General features: G+C 35.4%; 3 protein-coding genes across 5 annotated transcripts; 1 reads left to right on the plus strand and 2 right to left on the minus strand.

The window, feature by feature from the left end:
- Positions 1-995: 995 nt before the first annotated feature.
- LOC107775818 (SH2 domain-containing protein A) lies at positions 996-9,520 on the minus strand. 2 transcript variants are annotated; one of them, XM_016595600.2, is made up of 12 exons: positions 9,182-9,520; positions 8,317-8,472; positions 7,443-7,649; positions 7,118-7,207; positions 6,191-6,268; positions 5,935-6,099; positions 5,030-5,392; positions 3,911-4,194; positions 2,838-3,000; positions 1,918-2,255; positions 1,304-1,381; positions 996-1,214 (listed from the first exon to the last, which is right to left on the minus strand). In XM_016595600.2, the coding sequence occupies exons 1-12, from the start codon at positions 9,317-9,319 to the stop codon at positions 1,196-1,198; spliced, it is 2,079 nt and encodes a 692-aa protein (XP_016451086.1). In that variant the 5' UTR covers positions 9,320-9,520; the 3' UTR covers positions 996-1,195. The 2 variants fall into 2 exon arrangements, with proteins under 2 accessions (XP_016451086.1, XP_016451085.1); XM_016595599.2 differs by having other exon boundaries at positions 8,317-8,481; positions 9,182-9,509.
- A 1,604-nt stretch (positions 9,521-11,124) lies between these two features.
- On the minus strand, positions 11,125-14,423 carry LOC107775816 (peptide methionine sulfoxide reductase B1, chloroplastic). The gene is made up of 5 exons (XM_075236123.1): positions 14,135-14,423; positions 13,303-13,417; positions 11,744-11,809; positions 11,438-11,635; positions 11,125-11,355 (listed from the first exon to the last, which is right to left on the minus strand). The coding sequence occupies exons 1-5, from the start codon at positions 14,406-14,408 to the stop codon at positions 11,328-11,330; spliced, it is 681 nt and encodes a 226-aa protein (XP_075092224.1). The 5' UTR covers positions 14,409-14,423; the 3' UTR covers positions 11,125-11,327.
- A 726-nt stretch (positions 14,424-15,149) lies between these two features.
- Positions 15,150-20,492, plus strand: LOC107775815 (ribokinase). Of its 2 annotated transcripts, XM_016595596.2 has the most exons (7): positions 15,150-15,933; positions 17,281-17,466; positions 17,860-18,055; positions 18,129-18,267; positions 18,689-18,738; positions 18,861-19,008; positions 20,157-20,492. In XM_016595596.2, the coding sequence occupies exons 1-4, from the start codon at positions 15,205-15,207 to the stop codon at positions 18,218-18,220; spliced, it is 1,203 nt and encodes a 400-aa protein (XP_016451082.1). In that variant the 5' UTR covers positions 15,150-15,204; the 3' UTR covers positions 18,221-18,267; positions 18,689-18,738; positions 18,861-19,008; positions 20,157-20,492. The 2 variants fall into 2 exon arrangements, with proteins under 2 accessions (XP_016451082.1, XP_016451083.1); XM_016595597.2 differs by lacking the exon at positions 20,157-20,492 and having other exon boundaries at positions 18,697-18,738; positions 18,861-19,073.
- Positions 20,493-21,242: the final 750 nt, after the last annotated feature.

Here is a 21,242-nt window from a genome sequence, read left to right on the forward strand (position 1 = left end):
AAAGGTGATTTGAATCATTGATATGTTGACAAAATTATTAGTTTACTATTCATGGAAAGACTTGCCAGCCTTTGCATGTATGTACTTTTTGTTGGTGACATTAATACTTTATTTGCCATGCCAGCACACTCAAAACATATACGTAAACGTAATCTTGAAACTTATACATACCCAACATTGTCGACAATATATGCAGTGATTTATGGACAGTAACATTTAAAACACATGCAATTCGATATTATGGCAACAGTTGCCATTTATGTGGAAGTTGGGAATATTATCAATCTACCAGGATTGCTTTTCTTGGAAAAAAGATTGAGCTGTCAAACACGCTATTCAGTTTTTATCCAAAACGCAGCACATGAATCTTGTGAAAAGCAAGAAACATTAGAAAAAAGCCTATCTATTTGACTTTTTATAGTGTTTAACTGTTAAATTAGGTACGCTTTGAATTTCTTGCAGTAGGGGGGGTTTTCACACGAGCAAATAACAGATTTATTCACGCCTTGATCTGCTACCGTTTAAGTTTCATCTTTGAACACGTCTCATTCTTACGACGCAATTATGTTCAATTCAAGTGAGAATGCCAAGGTCTGAAGAAAATTAGTTTATATGTAGCAACAAAACTTGTAATCCAAAAAGTGCATAATGTTGTTATTTGCAACTTGCTTCTAATTTTGTATTACTTCTTAACAGTCAACTTTATGTTAGGGAAAAAAGAGATGGCCACTCTTCATGCAGTTTGTGCATCTTTTTGTTTTTGCTTTAGGCATTCGGTATCTGAAATTCACTGACCCGACTAATCAGAATTTGCACCATATATAGAATTTTCCATTTCCAGAGCAATTTGTACATCTTTGCTTTCAATGCAACAAGGATGGAGTCGCACTAAACTCTCAACATAAAGAGTTCCTTCTCTACTGCATTCATTCTTGCTCCAAAAATTCTGATTATAAAGATTAACCGCATTTTGTTAAGAGCCTAAATCAATACTATCTATATGCAATCGGGTAATAATATCATCAGAAATCCACAGGATATACATTAACAAATTGCTCAGACATTCATATATACAAATTAAGGATAGACCCCATTGTTTCCCCTCTTAGTTTATCTTTTTTTTCCCCTTTGAAATCCATTTCCATTTTCCCTTGCTTCTCTGACATGGCTATAAAAGTGCAAATCTTTGAGTGACCTACTGGCTTCTCACAATCCTGCAATTTTAAGACTTTTAACAATCACTTAAAGAAGAATAAAAGAGTTGACTGGCTAAGTGGATAATCAAAAGAGTAAGAAGTCTTGCCTTCCGAGTCGCCTGAGCTCAGGCTGTTCAAGCAGCATATCTTGAATTGGCTTTATCGTCATTCCCTTGGACCCAAAACTGCAATGACAATAGAAAAGGACCCTCTTAGTGATGCTGAGATTGAATCTTATGTCTCACATGTATGCAAGAAATATAAAAGCAATTCAAGATTAGTAAGTACTTCTTCCCAGTGACTGGTACATAGTTGCCTACATGCATGCTGTTAAACTTCAAATATTCGCTGGCATCTATATGTAAGGCTACGGGAGATTGTCTTCTCCTACATGAATTGGTTCAACAGAGATTTACAAGCATAACATCTCATGCTACATGTAGAAGAACTCGACCAGTATTTGACACTGATGTATCATCAGCTAAAAGCATAATTCTGAAAGGAATTTTCTATCTGAGAAGGTGGATGATGTTCTGGTATCTCTTACCCTATACTTGGTCTAAGTATCCCTGCTATGTGATTGGAATAGAAATTAACGAAAAAGGAAAGGAAATACATTCTCTATTTCCCCACTCCTCTCCCAGCCTTCTTTTACAATGCAATGGAATTAGGTAAAAAGTAAGAAAGAAAACATCAAGAACATAAATAGTACATTAATTACCTGTAAATGAAGTCGAGGGACACAAGTCTGTGGTGAATGGTATAGTCACTTCCGACATAAGTGGCGACCAGATTACCAGCGTCAGGGTGGGGCCAGCTCCTTGATGTAGGAAACCGCAGTATAAAAGTACCTGGGCCTTGACCTCTAAGTGAAGATTCTGCTTCTTCCTTGGTAATGAACCCTTCGATCCACACAGGTGATGCAGAACCCCATAATGAAGTAATACACTGCTGTGACAACGTAAAAGCTACTGGGTACAGCCAACACCACAACTTTTCAAAGTTGTCTTGAGAAACTAGATCTTGACAACTAGAGACTCTCCTCAGGAGGTCGAAATCCTACAAGTTGGTCAAATTCATCAGCATATTTTAGCACACCCTCTTTGCAAGATAATTTAAGTAAAGCAATTTAAGGAGAGATCTATGAGATCTTTAAATAAAGTGAAGTCAGAATAACCTACACAAAGGTGAAGAATTGTCATGTGTAGTGTAGCTTCATGCAAAAACTATTTTGAAAGTTTGTGTTTAACTCAAGAATGATATGTACTGGCAAAAGCTGGTGGAATTTGGGTATAGTCAGAAAAAACTGAGATTCACTCTTACAGACTTCCCAAGTATGCTATCTACGCTTTATCCCATGATCACATCTAGTTATAATATCTTCCCACACAAAATTGACATTGCAAGTCAAGAAAAGGAATTTAGTTGGTAAAAGAAAACATTTCTTGCTACAGTGCCAACCCTTCCAATGGGTAGCAAAACCTGTCTCTGGAAGTGTAAAACGGCCTTGCCAAATAGGCGTGTAAGTGGATTTGGAACCTCAGAGAATATGTGGGTATTTTCAAAAAACCGAGGGAATAAGTTTTCCCTCTTTGAGTAGTTTTCCAGACTATGTACAAGTTTAGAGAGGAAAAAGAGAACCTGATGAGTTAGAGATCTGGTACGGCCAAATGTCATCTTCAGGAAATGCTCTTGAAGCCCAGATACCAAATTCATCCAAGGGACATGGTGGTTGTCATCGGATATTAAATTCCAACATTTGATTCCCTCTTCTATCAGCCTCTTTGAAATTGATATTTGATGTCTAAAAAAGTAACGTTATTCATACAAATTGAACAGCAAAATTTTGCACAAAACTAGTAGAGACAACAGTATACAAGGTAACTAAATAGTGATGACAACAATGAAATGAAAATAGAAACGGAAACCTGACATGTATATTTTGGTTTATATCACATGCAATCTAATCCTGATCCATAAATTAAAAGTCAATGTATTAATTCCAATAGTTAAAAAATTCCCAAGATGCATACTGCAAGTGCACACTTTTTACCGTCTTAAATTTATATGCTATCCTATTAGTGATGTCACAGAGAATCTGTTGCTTTTCAGAAAGAACTTTTTCTTTATTTCTAATTATTCAAAAAAAAATTAAACTTCATGAATTAATGAATAAAAAAATTGGCAAAACAACTATGCGTGAGCTAGTCATTTTTCTAGGACTTAGCTTTCTCAGGAGCAGAGTCATTTTCAGATCATTTATGACGATTTCTTTTACTTTTGGAGGCCAATAGCACTTAGGAATTTCCCTTCCAGATCTCCTTTCTTGTTTCTTTTTCCTATTTTACTTGTTTTATTCCAGCAAGTTAGCAATTTCAAATGCTCAGGAAACAAAGATAAAGGAAAACAGGGGGGAAAAGAAATCAGTGAAAACATAAAACATAAGGCACAAGAACCTTTTGATTTTCTGCGCTATGAGATAAATAGAAAACGCTTTTTTGCTTATTGCCACCCTTATAAATGGAACTGGTATTTATGCTCTATACAGTGATTTGGTTCTTTCAAAATTTTTAATACATCCATGGTGATATGAGGAAATAACAGCTAATCAGCTATAACTGTAAGAGAAAGGAATAAATGCCAAAAGTAGCATTACAAACTAGATGGTGTTAGTAATTGTCTCTTTGATATGCAACAATAGAAAGAAAATATACCTGTGGTGTGAACATCCAGAGAATAAAGAAACTCTCTCTGCAAAGGTTGCAAGTTCTTCTTCTTTAGCAGTCATTGCCATTTCCTTGAGAAGAAGACGCCTCTCATTCAGGTCACCAAGACAGTATTTAAAAACATCCACATCTGAGATTGGATCTAAGTTACTTGGCAAGTCATCAATAACAGAGTTTGTGGTTTCACTGTTCTCTGAATCAGAGGAGAAATTTTCTGCCCGACCGCGGCTTACTGGTCTTGCCACCAAAGAATTATGATATGCATAGTTATCCTATTTCCAATGCATGTTTAGTGAGAGATCATAATAATGACAATAATTAAGAAGTTGTAAACAAGACAAGATTACCAGGAAAAAATTGGTACAGGGAAGCAATGACAAGGAGAATAATAATGATGATGATTGGACCAGCAATAAATATTGACGAGAAATTCAGGTAGTAATAAAATTATTCTAGATCACAGTCCCTTGCAATTGGTGACCTAATAGGAAGCACTTGTTGCCAAAATGAGAAGTTTTAGAAGGCATTACTGAGGAAACGGAGTGGCATTGAAGGAAAAATAGAAGGACCAGCGTTTTTAAAAGTGAAAAACGCAAAAAAAGCAGTAAGGTACATGAGGAAGTGAAAAACGAAAAGTGAAGGACACGCTCCTTTGAAGTGAAGCGCATATATATGAATATAACATTGTAATTACCAAATTGCAATTAGAATAACTAAGTTCAACATACAGTAAACAATAATGCCGATGTTAATCCAATTTCTTAAAATTAAGATTAAAAAAATGACCGCTTATCATTTGTATCACCTTGTGCGACATTCTTTTAAGTGCACACTTCTCTGAAGTGCATGACTTCACCCGTGAAGCGATAAGCCCTCACTTCGCATTGCTTTAAGTGACAAATGGATGTTTTTAACAACATGATGACAAAAAGAAGCTTAATTTTCAAAAAACAGCAATAGTTTGTACTTTCAACCTTATTCACCACTTAAGCAAGTAAGCTAGTTATACAAGGAGCAGCATCCATAAGCATATATTAGTTATGTCATCCAAGAAATAGTGTCAGAACATGCTAAAAATAATAGGATGGAGCAGATGTTTAAAAATACCTCAGAGATCCAGGAATGAGATTTTGATTCACCATTAGCTTGCTGCAGCACAAAATCATCCTTAAAATTTGCACATAGTTTCTCTTGTCCTAATTTGACCCGCTTTGATGAAAGACTTTGTTTTGCTTCACGTACAATACTGGGCAGATCAGAAGATCCATCCTCCAATATAGGAGATTGAGATCCATTTAGTAAATGGATTCCCAAAGATGATTTCCTCAACATTAGAGAGGCCGCCCTGGTGTTACGATTCCGAGAAATACACCGGATTGGTCTGGAGAATACCTCAAGGAAAGGATAATTACCCATTTTTGGAATCTCAAACCTAATGCAGAAGAGCCTGTTATCACACTTGGATGAAAGCTGCAATTGAGACAAAAGATCAATTTTCTAAATGGTTTTAATAGAAAGAAGTGATCAGATAGCATTAGTATTTTAATTCATCTCCAAGCATAACCTGTCATCAATTTCCATGTAGACGTGAACTACAACAATACACTACGTAATGTTGTAATAAACCTTACACATGAGCAGCTACAGAAAAGGGTGCTCAAGTTCACAGATTATAAACTAGGAAGAGTTTTGTGGGACAAAGTATATCCACATTGATGTGCTCATCCCATAGAATAATTATCATTTTAACTGTGCCTAAATCTGCAACAGCTATGATCACGTTAAAATAACTCAGCGGGAAGAGGAACAAACACTAACACCTACTAACCAATATTATATTTGCCTCATTAATCACAGATCTTCGTTGCAAGTGGAGATTATGTGTTTCCTGAATTAATATACCTTCTTCCAAAGCAAGTATTTTCTAATTCAAGATTGCAATCAACAGACAGCTTCTGGACACTTTGTATTGCATGTGTTAAAAGAAGAAATACAACTATCCAGTATGGTACCTGAGATATCTTGAGCTTAAAGGAAGCACGTCCACTAATTACTTTGCTTGGTCTATCAGAAGAAGCGTATTCAATTCCATCATAATTCGTAAGAAGAGGTGCCTCATCATCAACTGGCTTCTCAACTGGTGCTTCGTCATCGGCGTACACAAGCAAAGCAACAACCTTTAAAAGCATAACATATATCCATAAGAAACTTGCAGCTAACTTAAGGACTTCATTTAATCTTTTTTGTATGGAAAAATAAACAACAAACCTCCACTTCTTCAGTTATGGGGCGACTAAAGCTATCCATCAGTGTTACATCTAATGAAAAGTTTCTCCGGCAGGAGGCCTGCATTAAACATACAGGTAAAGGAGTAAAAAGAAACTCATACCGAATAACATAAATATGTGAATACCTCAGCAAACTCCCTCTTGCTAATTTAATCTTCATGCGAGCATCAAATGTACCACCTACAGCTTTTCACCATGTTCATCTCAGAATACTGTAGTTCTCTCTCTCTCTAACTCGGTTGCTTTCTCACCACTACCTCAACCAGCACACTAATTACTACAACATATTGCATGGTAATACAGGTCCACACTCCTCCAAGCCCTTGAGAGATGTTAGAATGTCATTGACAACAGTTGAAGATTTAAGATCAGCAATAGTTAAATTCAACATCTTATCACCAAAAGAGGCATACTTTAGAATTTTTTGAAGAACCAGCATTACAAAAAAAAATGCTAAACTATGCCTTTATCATTGATAAGATATCAAAGTTAACCATTTCTGATCTTAAATCTTCAACGGTTGTCAATGACATTCTCGCATCACTGAAGGACTGGAGGAGTGTGGATTTCATGTAACATAGCAAGCTTTCACCACCTAGCTTTTTTTCCATCAATTAAAAATCAACTTAAAATAGAAGATATACGACAAAGTTGAGAGTTATGGCATATGTTTGAGACACTCTAATGACAAAGTTGAGGAGTTATGGCATATGTTTAAGACACTCTAAAGTTACAGTACTCGATCCCGGGAAGACTATTCAAAACAGAACTAGAAGTCTGAAACGGGATGCAGGGATCAACTTTTATAATGTTCCTCGACTGATTTGCATCCAAATAATTTTATCAAGATTATTATTCCCCCTGGATATCATTTCCAAAGAATTTCAAAGTAGTATATCTTTATTACCTTTCCACCAACAATACTCCAAACACCATCGGTGTCTTCTTCAATTTCATACGCGCTTGAACTATCGATAGATAGTTGTACTGGAGGGTCCTGATAGGAGCACAAACCAATTAGCAGAAACTAGTAAATACATGAGTAGACACAACAACAACAACAACAAAAACAACAACAAAAAACCCAAAAGAATCCCACAAGTGGGGTCTAGGGAGGGTAGTGTGTACGCAGACCTTACCCCTACCTTGGGAAGGTAGAGAGGTCGTTTCTGATAGACCCTCGGCACATGAGTAGACACAATCTTCGTAAAATTAATGACAATGTTGTTTACCTTAACATAGTGATTTTTGATAGATGATACTACTGGCAAGAGCTCTGCACTGTACACATAACCATCCAGCTGAGAACCCTTTCCACTAATGCAAGGCAAAGATATTTCAGAACTGTCTGATACTGAATCATTATTGAGTGAGGACGTCAAAGACTTCTCGCCTACAATCTCCCCATCAAGGTAGAGGCGCAAAAGATCTTTTGTGACCTGAAATGCTCCAAGGATAAGGGTTTCTTAAACAGCCATAAAACAAGACAAAGTCACCAAAATTCTGGCAGTCAGAGAAGAGCAGATGACAACCTGATGAGATCTTTGGACTGGTGATAGCTTTAGGATGATCCAATTAGTGTATTACCTTTGTTCCATCTCAGGGCACATTTTATCAAAGATAACACAACACGTCATACCAACAATCATACTAATACTACTCTTCTTCGTGCTGTCAGAACATACATGCTGATGTCACTAGTGTAGTCTGCTGGACCAAACCCAGTTGACGCAGATGACTCGTGGAGCTATTGGACAATGAGTTCACTAATCAATTTAGCTTTGCCAAATTTTGGGGCAGAAAAACATCATTTGGCAATTGTTTTCATTTTGTTATCAAGAAGTGGAAAGCCACTAGGCCTAAGCCAGTATTTTGGTTTCCCTACTCTTGTTAAAGCTCGCTTATTCAGAGCAAACTTAATGTTGAAATCAATATGCCTAATATAGTGAGAATGTGCAAAAAACATTAACTATAGAAGGTAACAATGGCCATTCTGGAGTAAGAAATTAGTAACACGACCATGTAAGAGTAGATAAATGGCAAAACAACGCATCAACTGCTATGAATGTTGACTTGGAGGAAGTAGGACAGGTCCAAGTTATTTACCTCACATCCAACATGAACCCATTTCTTCATAGGAAATTCACTTTCTGAAGTTGCATATGCATCTTCCCTCCACGAAGTTAGTAAAGGATAAAGTAAAAGTCTCTTCTTCTCATCAAGTAACAGGAAAGGAGCATGGGATGTGGCAACTGGATGCTTCTGCATAATCTAACAACCATCAAAAACCATATGAAAGGAAAATGGTGCAAAGGAACAAGTTGTTATCTTGCAGAACATAGCCAACAGAGTGATCATAAGGATTCAAAAGCCTCTTCCTTTAATTTTACTGGAAACAAATGGAGGACATGGTTAGGTTTATGACTTTGCCGAAAAGTACTCAACTCTCAAAAAACTCTATCTGTTAGTAGGAAAGCATGATTTGCAGATAGCTACATGTGGTGACAAATTCAATTACCAAAAATCAAAAGCTAATAGGCAACACGAAGTAATGATGAAATACTATATAGACTTAAAGATAAAGATAGTACTAGGGTAACCCTGAACACAACATAATCGAGACTTTTGCTAAGTTGGCAAACATATCCTAAAGGCAAATGACCAGAAAATATGAACAGTTCACATTAGCCAGAAGACAAAGTTTGCAACTTGCAAATAGTTGCAATTATCTAAAACCATGTATACGCTATAAAGTAAGAATCTTTTCAACAAGAATGAAACCTAAATCAGAAACTTTAAAGTAACCACTACATATAATTATATGACATTATCAAGATTTCATCAGATCAAATTGAAAAGAAGGGAAAAGAGCAAATGAATACATACCAAATAGTAATTAGGATATCTAGAGAAAATAAAGCTGCAAATAAACCGCAAACAACTGAAAAGAACAGCTATAAAAGAGTTTTACCTGCAGAAGAATTGTGGAGGGTAAAGTTGAGGCCTTATTCAAGTAAAACCAGAAGCAGAGAAAGAACCCATTTGTGCCATCATAATCTTTGAATTCCACTTGAAGATCTTCCAAAAAGCCATAATCTTGAATACCCATAATTCCCTTTTCAGCTTTCTTGAAAAACAAAAAATAAAGAATACCAACAAGTCCAAAATCCCAACGAAGCAGTTGTAATATTCGTCACTATCTGTTGAAGCAGTTCTGGGGGCAATGGTGTTTTCTTGACGGCTGTTAAATAACGGTTGGTAGTGTCAATCGGCAGTTCAGGTTCCAGTCTTTCACAGTTCCCCCCAAACCGAAGAAGTATTTGGGTAGAATCGTATGTATCGCGGACTAGCGTACATTTAACAGTTAACAAATAAGGGAGAGACAGGTAGGATTTAATTGGTGTATTAAGTGTAAAAAGTGCGGTAAGAATTGTCATTTTAAATCGGCGCTTTCAACGCGAAAGTCTGCCTTTTTTCAACACGATTTCTGCCTATTTATAGTTTGCTTTTTGCTTGGAATTGCATTTTTTTTAGGGTTACGAAATTATGCTACTATTTACATTTTGAAAATTTAAAGGCTTTTGCCTAGTAAGAAAATTGGAACTTGAAATCAAAAGAAAACAACTTCATGGGTGCGTTTGGCATGAAGAAAAATATTTTTCGGAAAATATTTTTTAATTTTTTTATATTTTGTTGGCTTAAATGTTTTGAAAAATATTGTCCTCGTTAAATTCTTGAATTTGGAGGGGGGAGGGAGAGGGGAGCACAGGAAACATGGGGACTTGGGGTAAGGGGGTGAGGAGAGTAGCATAAAAAATTATTTTCCTAAAAAATATTTTCTACTCTTTAATCAAACACTAGAAAAATATTTTTCGAAAAAAGTTTTTCGCTCACCCACCAAACAATAGAAAATAATTCATAAAACTACTCATTTTCCATGAAAACGTTTTCTAGGAAAATATTTTCCTTCGTACCAAACACACCCCATAATTTAAATACTTTTACATACATATACATCAACAATCACACAAAAATATTTGAATTGTGTGTACATTGTGTCGATTTAAAAATCACCTTAGTTTATGAAAACACTCTTTGCAATATTTTTGGCTCATTTGAATTATTGAATAGAATATGTATGTTAAAATTTTACTTTCAGGCTGTTATTTTTTCACGTTCTTTCTAATATGGTATTCTCTAGCAAACTTAATAGGATATCATTTTGTCTACTACTATGCATAATATAAGTAGGATCTGAGGTTGCTTATTATTTGGCTACCTATAAGGAAGTTAGTTTTCTAGCTGAACGCACAAATATTCCCAATAAGAGGACAATGATAAATCATGAAATGGTATAACTGACTTAGTTCATGAGCTTTTATTTTCACTTAGCTTTCTTTAATCACGGAATAGAAGCAAAACCTTATGAGTTATCTACTATATATGAAGTTCAAACTATTGTTTTAACTCAAAGTCGTGGAAAATCCTCCTGTGTTTTCATTTTAGTTGTTTAAACGGGAAGTGTCATTTTGGTAATGAGGAAATAGAACTCCAGTAAATTGGAGTAAGCGACTCTAATGACAACTTACTCTCCCTTGACATTTACCTGTTCAAATAGTAATGAAATATCTCGGAAAGCGCAGACGTGAACTTGTTCTGAGTTTAGGCATAATTTGTTAAGGTATATTTACAAACTATATTAGGTTCGAACCTTAATTTATTGAGAAAATGCATAGTGTTTTCGTGTTTAGACAACAGATATCCACGGGCAATGTGTAAAAGGGAGAGGATCCCTCAGTATATTTGCCCAAATATACCAAACATCAGAAGACTGCGCCTCTTTCCAAATTGGATGCTACAGTCATCACATGAGCCAATAGAACCTATGAACATGTAGGACACTTACGTAGAGTATGCTGAAAATGTATGTGTACATTTATAACACAAATATTACATATGTGAACATATCAGTAGAAATGAACTTAAACATCACACAGAAGTAACCCTCAAGCTTAAAATAAAAGCTACATCCCTGCATGTGAAGAAATTCTGCAGCTTGATATCTTCTACTTGTCATGAAATCGATACCTTTTGGTCGTCTGCTACACAACACATTTTTACTTTGGCTTCAATTTCAGGGCAGCACTGCACACATAAACAGAGTTGTAAATCTCAGAGAAACACTAAGGAAACAAGAGCACAGCCCACAATAAATGATGTTATATACCTATTGATGCAGTAACGCTTTCCAGTAGGCGGAGGACCATCATCAAACACGTGTCCAAGATGAGCATCGCAAGCTGCACATAGAACTTCTTGACGAGGCATGAAAATGATAGACAAGTCCATCTTTGACTTCACATTGTTGCCTACGGGTTGGTAATAAGATGGCCACCCAGTCCCACTATCAAATTTGGTAGAAGATCTGCAACAAGCAATATCGAATTTCAGATATCACATCTTAACAGAAGTATTAAGTATAGTTTTCTTAAAGAAAATTGAGTAATTAATCAAATACAAAGAGAATACATACTCAAACAAAGGAGTGTCACAGCAGATGCAATGATATGTTCCAGGGGTTTTGGTGTTCCAGTACTCCCTGAAAACGAAAACAAAGAAGAGATCAGTAAAACAGGCAGCAAAAAGAACATTTATAGCAGCATGTTTGCCATCCCAACCTATAGGCAAAAGCAGCAATGCAGTTAGATCTATTCCATAACCGATACAATCATGTTATATATTTTTAATAAATTATGGACCACAGTTGGACGGAACTTAGAAACTTGTCTGCGCATATAATGTTTAAAATTCCTTCGTGCCGAGGGTCTACCGGAAACAGCCTCTCTACTCCTCCGGAGTAGGGGTAAGGTCTGCGTACACACTACCCTCCCCAGACCCCACTTGTGGGATCTCACTGGGCGGCTGTTGTTGTTGTTGCATATAATGTTTAAAATATGGACCATAATTGGACAGAACTTAGAAACTTGTCTGCGCATATAATGTTTAGACATTCCAATTAACCACGTCAGCATCAATAACCATAGCACATTTAGTGTTGTATTCTGAACTCATGGTTGAAATCAATTAGGGGAAAGATGCTCAAAATGTTGCATAGACTAAAGGATATCATCTAGTTCCTGACTCTTGCTTTAAGTAAAATTCAAGAGACACATAATTCAGTATGCTGATTCTCTCCGACTTGTTTCCCTATCCCCGCAGTGTGTAAAATAGCAGCAAGGGGAAAAGAGAGAAAATTAAGTATGTGTTATTGGTCCCAGTACTCTATTCAACACAGTAAAGTGCGTGATCATATCAAAGTTCTAAAGGTGGATGGGTCCAAATGGACAAATCAGCAGATAGTTTTGTTTTTGTAAAGGATCCAAGAAGCTTTGCCAAAGGTTGTTGCCAGTTAGTTGAATCTTGAAAGCCAAGTTTTTTGTAAAAAATTGGAATATCTCACGACCAAGTCGTCAACCTTTTTCTTCCAAAAATGTTGTGGCAAAATCACATATACATACCCAAGTCAGCAACCCTTTTCTTCCAAAACCTAATTCCCCAATTAACCAACCTCCTCATCCTCCTCAATTGTAAATTCAATGTTTGAGCAATCATCGACACAATGGTAAGCATCAAAGTACTTGACAAGCAATATTCAGAGGAATACATAGAGTTGAACATAGTAAAATAAGAAATTGAAAGATTTCGTTGAAATTGTTCGTTTGGAAATTTCCCGAAAAGCTAATCATAGGTTCTTCTCTCCATCGGTCTTAAAGTCCCCTTGAAGTATCAACTAATAAGAAAGATATTAGACAACCCCTCTTTTTTCTTTTTCACAAATAGGAAGCTTCGAATCCAATTTGGATATTAAAAGGATTACCAGATATAACACAAAATCTCTCCACCTATTCCTTCTAGTCGAGCCTCTCGGTCTGTCATTATACCTCGAGAAGTAGAAAGAATTACAATCCCCATTCCACCTAAAATTCGCGGAATTCGTTGATGGTTCCTTAAGAGAGCATCCTAGTATTATTGAAGTCTACTAACAAGCAAAAGGACAAAAGATACAATCCCACATAAAAAGAACAAACATACCCAGTGAATGCCCGTTCTGTACCCTTTTGCCGTGTGATGTTAAATTGTTCCTTTGTTAGCTGCTTCCTCCACTCCTCATCACTTACAGAGCTATAATCTACTTTGCTGGCCCCTGCATAATGTGCATTTTATGTGTCATGGTAAGATGATTCTCACTTCTGAAAGCACCATGCTTTAACTATTTCAACAACATCGCACACGATGCTTAGACAAATATGCCTCACAAAGCTTATTTTATGCCAAACCATTGTGAGACTACTTCACAAAAGTCAATTATCCTAAGCATTCCATTAATCTTATCCTAGTAACATCGAGTCTTTCTTGTTAAAATGGCATATACCAACTGCTATTACTCAGTAAAACTTCAATTTCCAATTTAACTTGGTACAAATTCTGCAAAATAACATCAGAATCTAAAAGAAATAATAACAGGCTTAGAACGAAAGAACTAAAAACTGAACCTTTGAAGTTCTTCATATTCTAACTTTTGCCACCATGTGAAATCATTTCTTAATCCAAAATCCATTCCATATATAGCTCTCCATACAAATAGAAAAAATGGGATATCCTATCACTATTCATCATAAGCAAAAAAATTAAAATTATGATTTGCCTAAGATATTAATTCTATCCTACGCTTTAAAATACTAGTAAAATAGAGTCCCTTCACTATCTTCCGCATGAACTAGCCGTAATATGATCAAAATGAAACAATGATTTTTATATATATATATATATATATATATATATATATATATATATATATATATATATATATATATAGAGAGAGAGAGAGAGAGAGAGAGAGAGAGAGAGAGAGAGAGAGAGAGAGAGAGAGAGTCTGGTTTTGGAGAAGAAGCTGAAGAGCCCATCGCACGAATTGAGACCGAAATTCTGGGTCTGGATTTGTTTAGCGCTCCAAAAGTTACGCAAGACAATGGCTTGCTAGTAATATGGGATTTTGATGAAAAATTCACCGCTGAGCTCAATGGGCATGGTATGGTCCGAGAAGCCATGAACAAATACGAAAACTGATTCTTGAATAGGAATATGCTCGCAATTTCTAGCATTTGTGGGGGTGATGTTCCCCTGCTCCGCAAGCCCATTGACAGATTATGCTTTCATAATCTTAAGCCGTTAAGCTGTTGACTATCATTGATATGTATGCCCTGTAGTATGAGAACCAAGATGCAAGCAATAACACTCCTAGTGATTTTTAGGGATATTTCATACACTAAAATTGTGCATTTATCTACGAACTTGTAAGATAGAGGGAACATATTTATTTTATGTTTATTAATTAATGATACATTTATTTTTTAACATGACAATTTAATTATTTTTTCTATGATTAAGTACGTGTTAGTAAGAATTGAGTCAAGCACTTTCTTCTGCCCTAATACTATAATAAATTACGCAATCACCTTGAAAAGTCTAAATTGCTAGAGAAGAAAAATATTTTTGTTTATGTTATATTTGCAACATTTCATCCCAACTACTACTAATAATTTTAACCTGTCTCTGCTCAGCTCCTATGACGGTATGACCTATCTACAATCAGAGTGGTAATGACTAGCTTTTGCTCATGAACTCGAGTGTAGCTGAATATGCCTTATTTTGACTAGTGGCGCTATTTCTTTTAGCTAAATTATTATAGGTTTATCTCTAGCCACGTAGACCGAAAAGATACCAATGGCCAATGGGCTTTGGTTTCCGCTAGTATTAGATGGACCGGGCCACAATCATAACTGGGCCGCTAATACTCTGACGTGGAACACTAATCCTGAATAGAGAAACCGTGGCATCCACGCATCTTAACAAGCGTGAGTTGTCAGAGTCCACAATAAAATACTGTTTGTCACATGTGGAATCGTCAATAACAAAAACCTGAACACTACAGAAATGACTCAAAGACGAGAGAGAGACAGTGAAGAAGAAGAAGAAGAAGAAGAAAGGGACATTACAGGGAATATGAGGAGTTTAACAACACCTTTACAATCAAAGCATTGGCATCCAACAGCCCAAAACAACCTCAAAAAATCAGAAAGCAACAATCTTTACAGCTACCCTCTTCAATTTAATGTCAACAACAGCAACAACCCGTTATCAAGAAAAGTAAAACCCATATCTTGTTTTGCTTCAGAAAACACAAATCAACCAATCTTGAAAGAATCAAAGCCACCACTAGTAGTAGTTGGATCAGCCAATGCAGACATATATGTGGAGATAGATAGGTTACCAAAAGAAGGGGAAACAATTTCAGCCAAAACTGGTCAAACATTGGCTGGTGGAAAAGGTGCAAATCAAGCTGTTTGTGGTGGGAAGCTTTCATACCCAACTTTCTTTATTGGTCAAGTTGGTGAAGATGCACATGGGAAGTTGATTACTGAAGCGTTAGAGAATGGTGGGGTGTATTTGGATCACCTCACTACTGTTTCTAATGCTCCTACAGGACATGCTGTTGTGATGCTTCAGTCTGATGGGCAGAATTCTATTATTATTGTTGGTGGTGCCAACATGTCTTGTTGGCCTGAAAATTTAGCTGATGAGGATTTGGAGATTGTGAGGAATGCAGGGATTGTATTGCTCCAAAGGGAAATTCCTGATTTTGTTAACATCCAAGTCGCAAAGGTTTGATCTTTGGATTTATTTTTGTGATTTCTCTAAAGGCTTCATTCATTTAGGCAAAATTCAATTAGTGTGTGGACTGTCAAACTAAGGATTGAATTTATATTTCTTCCCTATTGGTGTGTCTGCTAAAGAAGTGTTAGATGTTATTAGAGTTGTTTACAAGAAGTAAAATTTAAAAGTTTTTATCCTAAAATCTAGTGTTTTCATAGAGAGTTGGAGTTTTGTTAAGGTATTACAAAAAGATATTAGAGATAGAATAGCAAAAATGTTGGTCGAACCAAAAATTCTATAAGCTAAAAATTCAAAAGTTGGAGGTGATCAACTATGGTTTGAGCTCTGGATTTATTTCTGATTTATCTAAGGCTTGATTCGTTTAGGCGAAATTTAATTAGTCTGTGGACTCTTAAACTAAGGGTTGATTTATGTTTCTTCATTAATTCTCTTAAGATTTCTTAATCTTTATGTTTTTGATGAATTTGAGGCTATCCTTGATGAATTATTATCTCTGTAAGTAAAGAAAGGTAGATTATAACAATGTGTTTTAGTTGCATCCATGTTGCAAAGGTATGACCTTTGGATTTACTTCTGATTTCTCTAAGGCTTGATTCATTTAGGCGAAATTCGATTAGTGTGTGAACGGTCAAACTGATGTTCGAATTTATATTTCTTCACTATTTCTCTCATGCTGTCCTAATTTTTATGTTTTCTGCTGAAATTGAGGTTCTCCTTTTGAGGAAACATTGTCTCATTTAAGTAAAGAAAGGTACTTCATAATTATGCGTTTTCCTCACCTACCTTTTTCTTGTGGTAAATTAGAATTCGCCTTGGAGACAAAAAGACCAAATAGGGGGGATATCCTTACTAATTGTCCCTTTGACGATTAGGGGAAACTGTCAGATTTTCAATTTTAATCATGATTATCACGTATAGAAAAGGGAATGATATATCCTTCTATTAAATGAAAAAGGAGAAGATTTATTCTCATTCATTTTATGACACACTTTTTGTTTTGGGATGTACCAAAATACTATTCCATTGATGTATTATTTATATAACCTTCAAGAGTTAAAATCCATCTAGCTATTCGAATTAATCTCTAATATGGTATTTTCTTTATGAAACTAACTTTTCAAACATAATTTTAATATTTCTTCTACTACTAATAATAATATATACTAGGCAATTACTATCTTGAACTCCATGTCTAGTCAAACATCGTCATTTATTGAAACAGATGAAGTATATATGTTTTCTTTTTGTCTCTCTTTGTGTGTGTGTGTGTGTGTGTGTGTGTGTATCGAGTGTCTTTGGTTGATATGCTTCTTTAAAACGTCTTGGTATCTTCAGGCTGCCAGGAAAGCACATGTTCCAGTTATTCTAGATGCTGGTGGCGTGGATTCTCCCATCCCTCTAGAACTTCTTCGTTTTGTTGAAATTTTGAGCCCAAATGAAACAGAGCTGGCTCGCATAACAAAAATGCCGACAGAAAGTTTCAACCAAATCAGCAAGGCGGTGGAGAAGTGCTATGAAATGGTTTGTTTTAACTTGCCTATTTTGTTTTTATTGCCTAAAGTTTGCATCCTATTTCTTAGTAGGACACATTATTGCAACGGTTCACTTTGATTTAGACTTTGTCAATAATCCAAAACAACTTGCTAAGTTGAATTTTCCGAGTCCGTGTTGAGGTGTTATGGTTGCCCCCTCATTGATGTTGCAAAATGTAAAGGTCCTATTAGTACTTTTGCTAGGTGAGTTTAAATAGCTGATACATGGCTTTGCTTCTCCTCATAAATATGATGGCCTAGCACTTTGTTGCTTTTGTGGCTCCGGTTTGGTGCACTTACACACAGTAGGGCATTCTGTAAATTTGTGGTTATCTCAGTTTTCATTATGTAGGATGATACTTATATTCTCTTTCATTTCCAGGGAGTTAATGAAGTCCTTGTTAAGCTTGGGTCCAACGGATCTGCTCTTTTCACAAAAGGAGAGGAACCCTTGCAGCAACCCATTATAAAAGCTGCAAAAGTCGTTGATACAACTGGAGCTGGTGACACGTTTACATCTGCTTTTGCAGTAGCCCTGGTTGAGGGGAAATCCAAAAAGGAATGTTTGAGATTTGCTGGTATGCATGCTGCTGCTTTCTTCCAAATTTTTCTTCTCAGTTACCTGTCTGACAAAACCTTCTGCACTTACAGCCGCTGCAGCTTCTCTCTGTGTTCAAGTGAAGGGAGCTATTCCAAGCATGCCCGAGAAGAAAGCAGTTTTCAATCTTCTCCAGTCAGTTTGAAGACTTTGAGTTTCCTTTATCGATGTACTTGTACATAAAAATAAGAGGTAGTCTTCTGATGTTCTTTTTCATGCTTAAAACAACTTTAGTGGGAGATCAACTGATTGGAATGTATGAGGATTATACTAGTTTGTGCTTTGTCATAATCAATAGGAGAAAAAGAAATGATAACACTTGGATGTTGGTTTCCATGTCGACAACAATCTGAAAATATAATGTTGTCTTCACAATGAGGCATATAAATTGGCTACCCAAATTAGTTGAAATAGAAACTTAGAACTTGAATAAAGATGAACAACAAATTAAATCTGAACTTCTCTAAAACTGTGGCATTAATGAAATTTGAAGGTGCCTCATCTGTCGTATATGTGCCTGTTGTATTTGGTTCACTCCAATCTGCAGTTCTGGGTATTGAGACAGAATATCTTATCATTAGTAACACCACTTCTTTTGTTTCTTGAAATGAAGTTTCTCAGGTTAATGAGTTGAAGTTCCAGATTTTTTATTTTCATGAAGAGGTGAGCAATTACTATCTTTGTGTCTCAATTCACTTTTCCTTTTTCATTTGCTCTTTTCTGTGGTATACGTTTTTCCACTTCTCTTTTTCTAAGATCATACTTGTGCATCTGATGTATTTCAGGAGTACCATGGATTACTGGTTGACTTTGAGAAGGAGCGCTGATCTGCATATTTCATTACTTCAGGCAGCCGGTAACAGAGGGGATAGTATTTTGTACTTGAGCTTTCATTACCGATTGGTGCTGGAAATAATGCCAGCTTTGACAAATGTGAGTGACATTTGACTGCTTTTGAGGGTTGAAATGAGCTTCATCTTATTACTGACTGATTCTGCTAATAGTCTTGTGCTTTCTTTTTATTTGTCCATTTAATTTTGAGTTTGATTTAATCAGATGGTCCAAATAATATGCTATTCTACCAATAGATTTTCATACCTGGAAGGCTAGAAAAAGGAAAATATGCCTTCACATCAACCTCAATGCCTTGGGTACTCTATTGTTGTTGGGTTGCTCATCTCGGACTTTCAGTTTATAGATTCTTCAGGCATATAATTTGATCTCCCAATCTGTTTCTAACAAGTTAAAATAAATTATTATTAGATGATTATGGAGTAATGGAAATCAATTCCTAGAGCAAGACTTGGTTATTCCTTCGACAATGCCAGCAGTTTACGGGGTTTGGGGTTCAAATTTATATGCTTCGGCTACCTATAAAGGGCTCCTAATATTTAAAGAAAAATATTATAAATTTGGCACGTTCAGCTGTTAATAAGATTTCTTTTCTTGAGAAAGTTTTTTGTGTTAGGTCAATAATGTTGGTGAAAATCATGAGAGATCAATATTTAAATTTCCAACATTTATCTCCCCTTTGTGGTTTGTAGGCTACTACATAGGGGAAGGTTTACTCGATTCGCACCTAAGTGTAGCGGCTGCGGGTTTCCCTCTTAACAAAAAAAAAAAAAAAAAAATTCCAACAAAGGTACCAAACATTAGGTGATTTCGTTCCATATACCTAAGCTTTGGTAGGTAGAGCTAGTCAATGTTTGTGTTGGTGGTGAGGGGTTAATATAAACTTTGGGTTCATCTAAAACCTTTAGCCAGTAGCTTTGGTTTAGATCGTGTACATGTGAGGGAAAAACTCATGAAAATAAGTAAAACTCATTAAATAAGTACAAATAATAGATTTCTAGGATATCAAAATTAGATAGGATGTGATAAAATACCAAATCCAAACTTATAAAGTTCAAATTCTGAATTCATCTTTGTTAACGAAGGTAACATATAGTTGATGATATAGTACATAAGCTGGCTACACCTCTTTCATTAATTCTCATCACCTCTATTCTGATTTGTACCTAAAATAAATACTACGTATGTGTTTTCCATTAATCTGAATTTAGGCTCTTCTTCCAATTCAGAGAGGATGAATAAACTACACCTCCATCATACTTTGGAAACTTACACAGGCGAAGTTTTCTCCAATTTAAGGACTCGGAGAGTGAAATGATGGTCTTGGGTTTCAATATAATTTTGTAACTAAATTGTTTGATATTGTTTTGATTAGGTGTAACTGGTCAATTAGCTTTAGCCTATATTATCTCCACCAACTCTACTTTGGATAGAATCAACGTTAAATAATGGTTCTCCAAGCGGCTATCCGTTAGCTCAACGATATTGGTGACCTAAAGCCAAACCTCAATTAGAGACCTTAAATTTATATAACAAGATTCAATATATTATTTTTATTTTTATTTTTATTTTTTGTAATGATGGTATACGGACCATCTTGAACGTATCTTGATCATTCATTTATTTACTCACTATCCCTCACCATTACAAATATTTGGTAATTCTACTCACTAAGACTTACATAATATTTTATAAGAAACATATAATGACGGTTAAGATAATATTTTTAGAAATTCTCATAATCTAATAATCTTTATTTTATACCACTAGATAGATGGCAATATAATTTCATATATTTAAAATAGTTCAAGTCGATTTCGAAAAGACAAATGGCTTAATACATTCTTTATAAGAAATAATTAACTCTAAAAAGATACTACAAGAGACTTCGTTCTTTAATTATCAAAGTCGTCATCAAATTATTTATTTTCATATATTACATATTCATTAACTCAAGCTTTTCATTTGAATAACCTTTATCACATTCCAAACAAAAAAGTATAAAATCTAGTATCTTTAATTAATAACTTTATAATATAATATGTAATAGTATACAATTGAAAATATTGTGGCCTTCGCTTTAGTGGCTTCCCTCTAGACCCGTCACTGAGAAAAAGATGGGCCAAATTAAGGAGGCATAATTTGGTAAACATAAATTTTAATAAGGGTATTTAGTCCTATCAAATATTATTATGTTTATGCTTCTATGAGACATTGCAAATTTCAACTTCTTCTTCGCAACAAAACATTACTCATTTTTCTCATGAATCAGTCAAATAATATTTTATCAAAATCTCCGTCAAATAAGTTACTAA

This window comes from Nicotiana tabacum, chromosome 2 (genome assembly GCF_000715075.1).
Source record: "Nicotiana tabacum cultivar K326 chromosome 2, ASM71507v2, whole genome shotgun sequence".
In the NCBI taxonomy this organism is placed as follows: Eukaryota; Viridiplantae; Streptophyta; class Magnoliopsida; order Solanales; family Solanaceae; genus Nicotiana; species Nicotiana tabacum.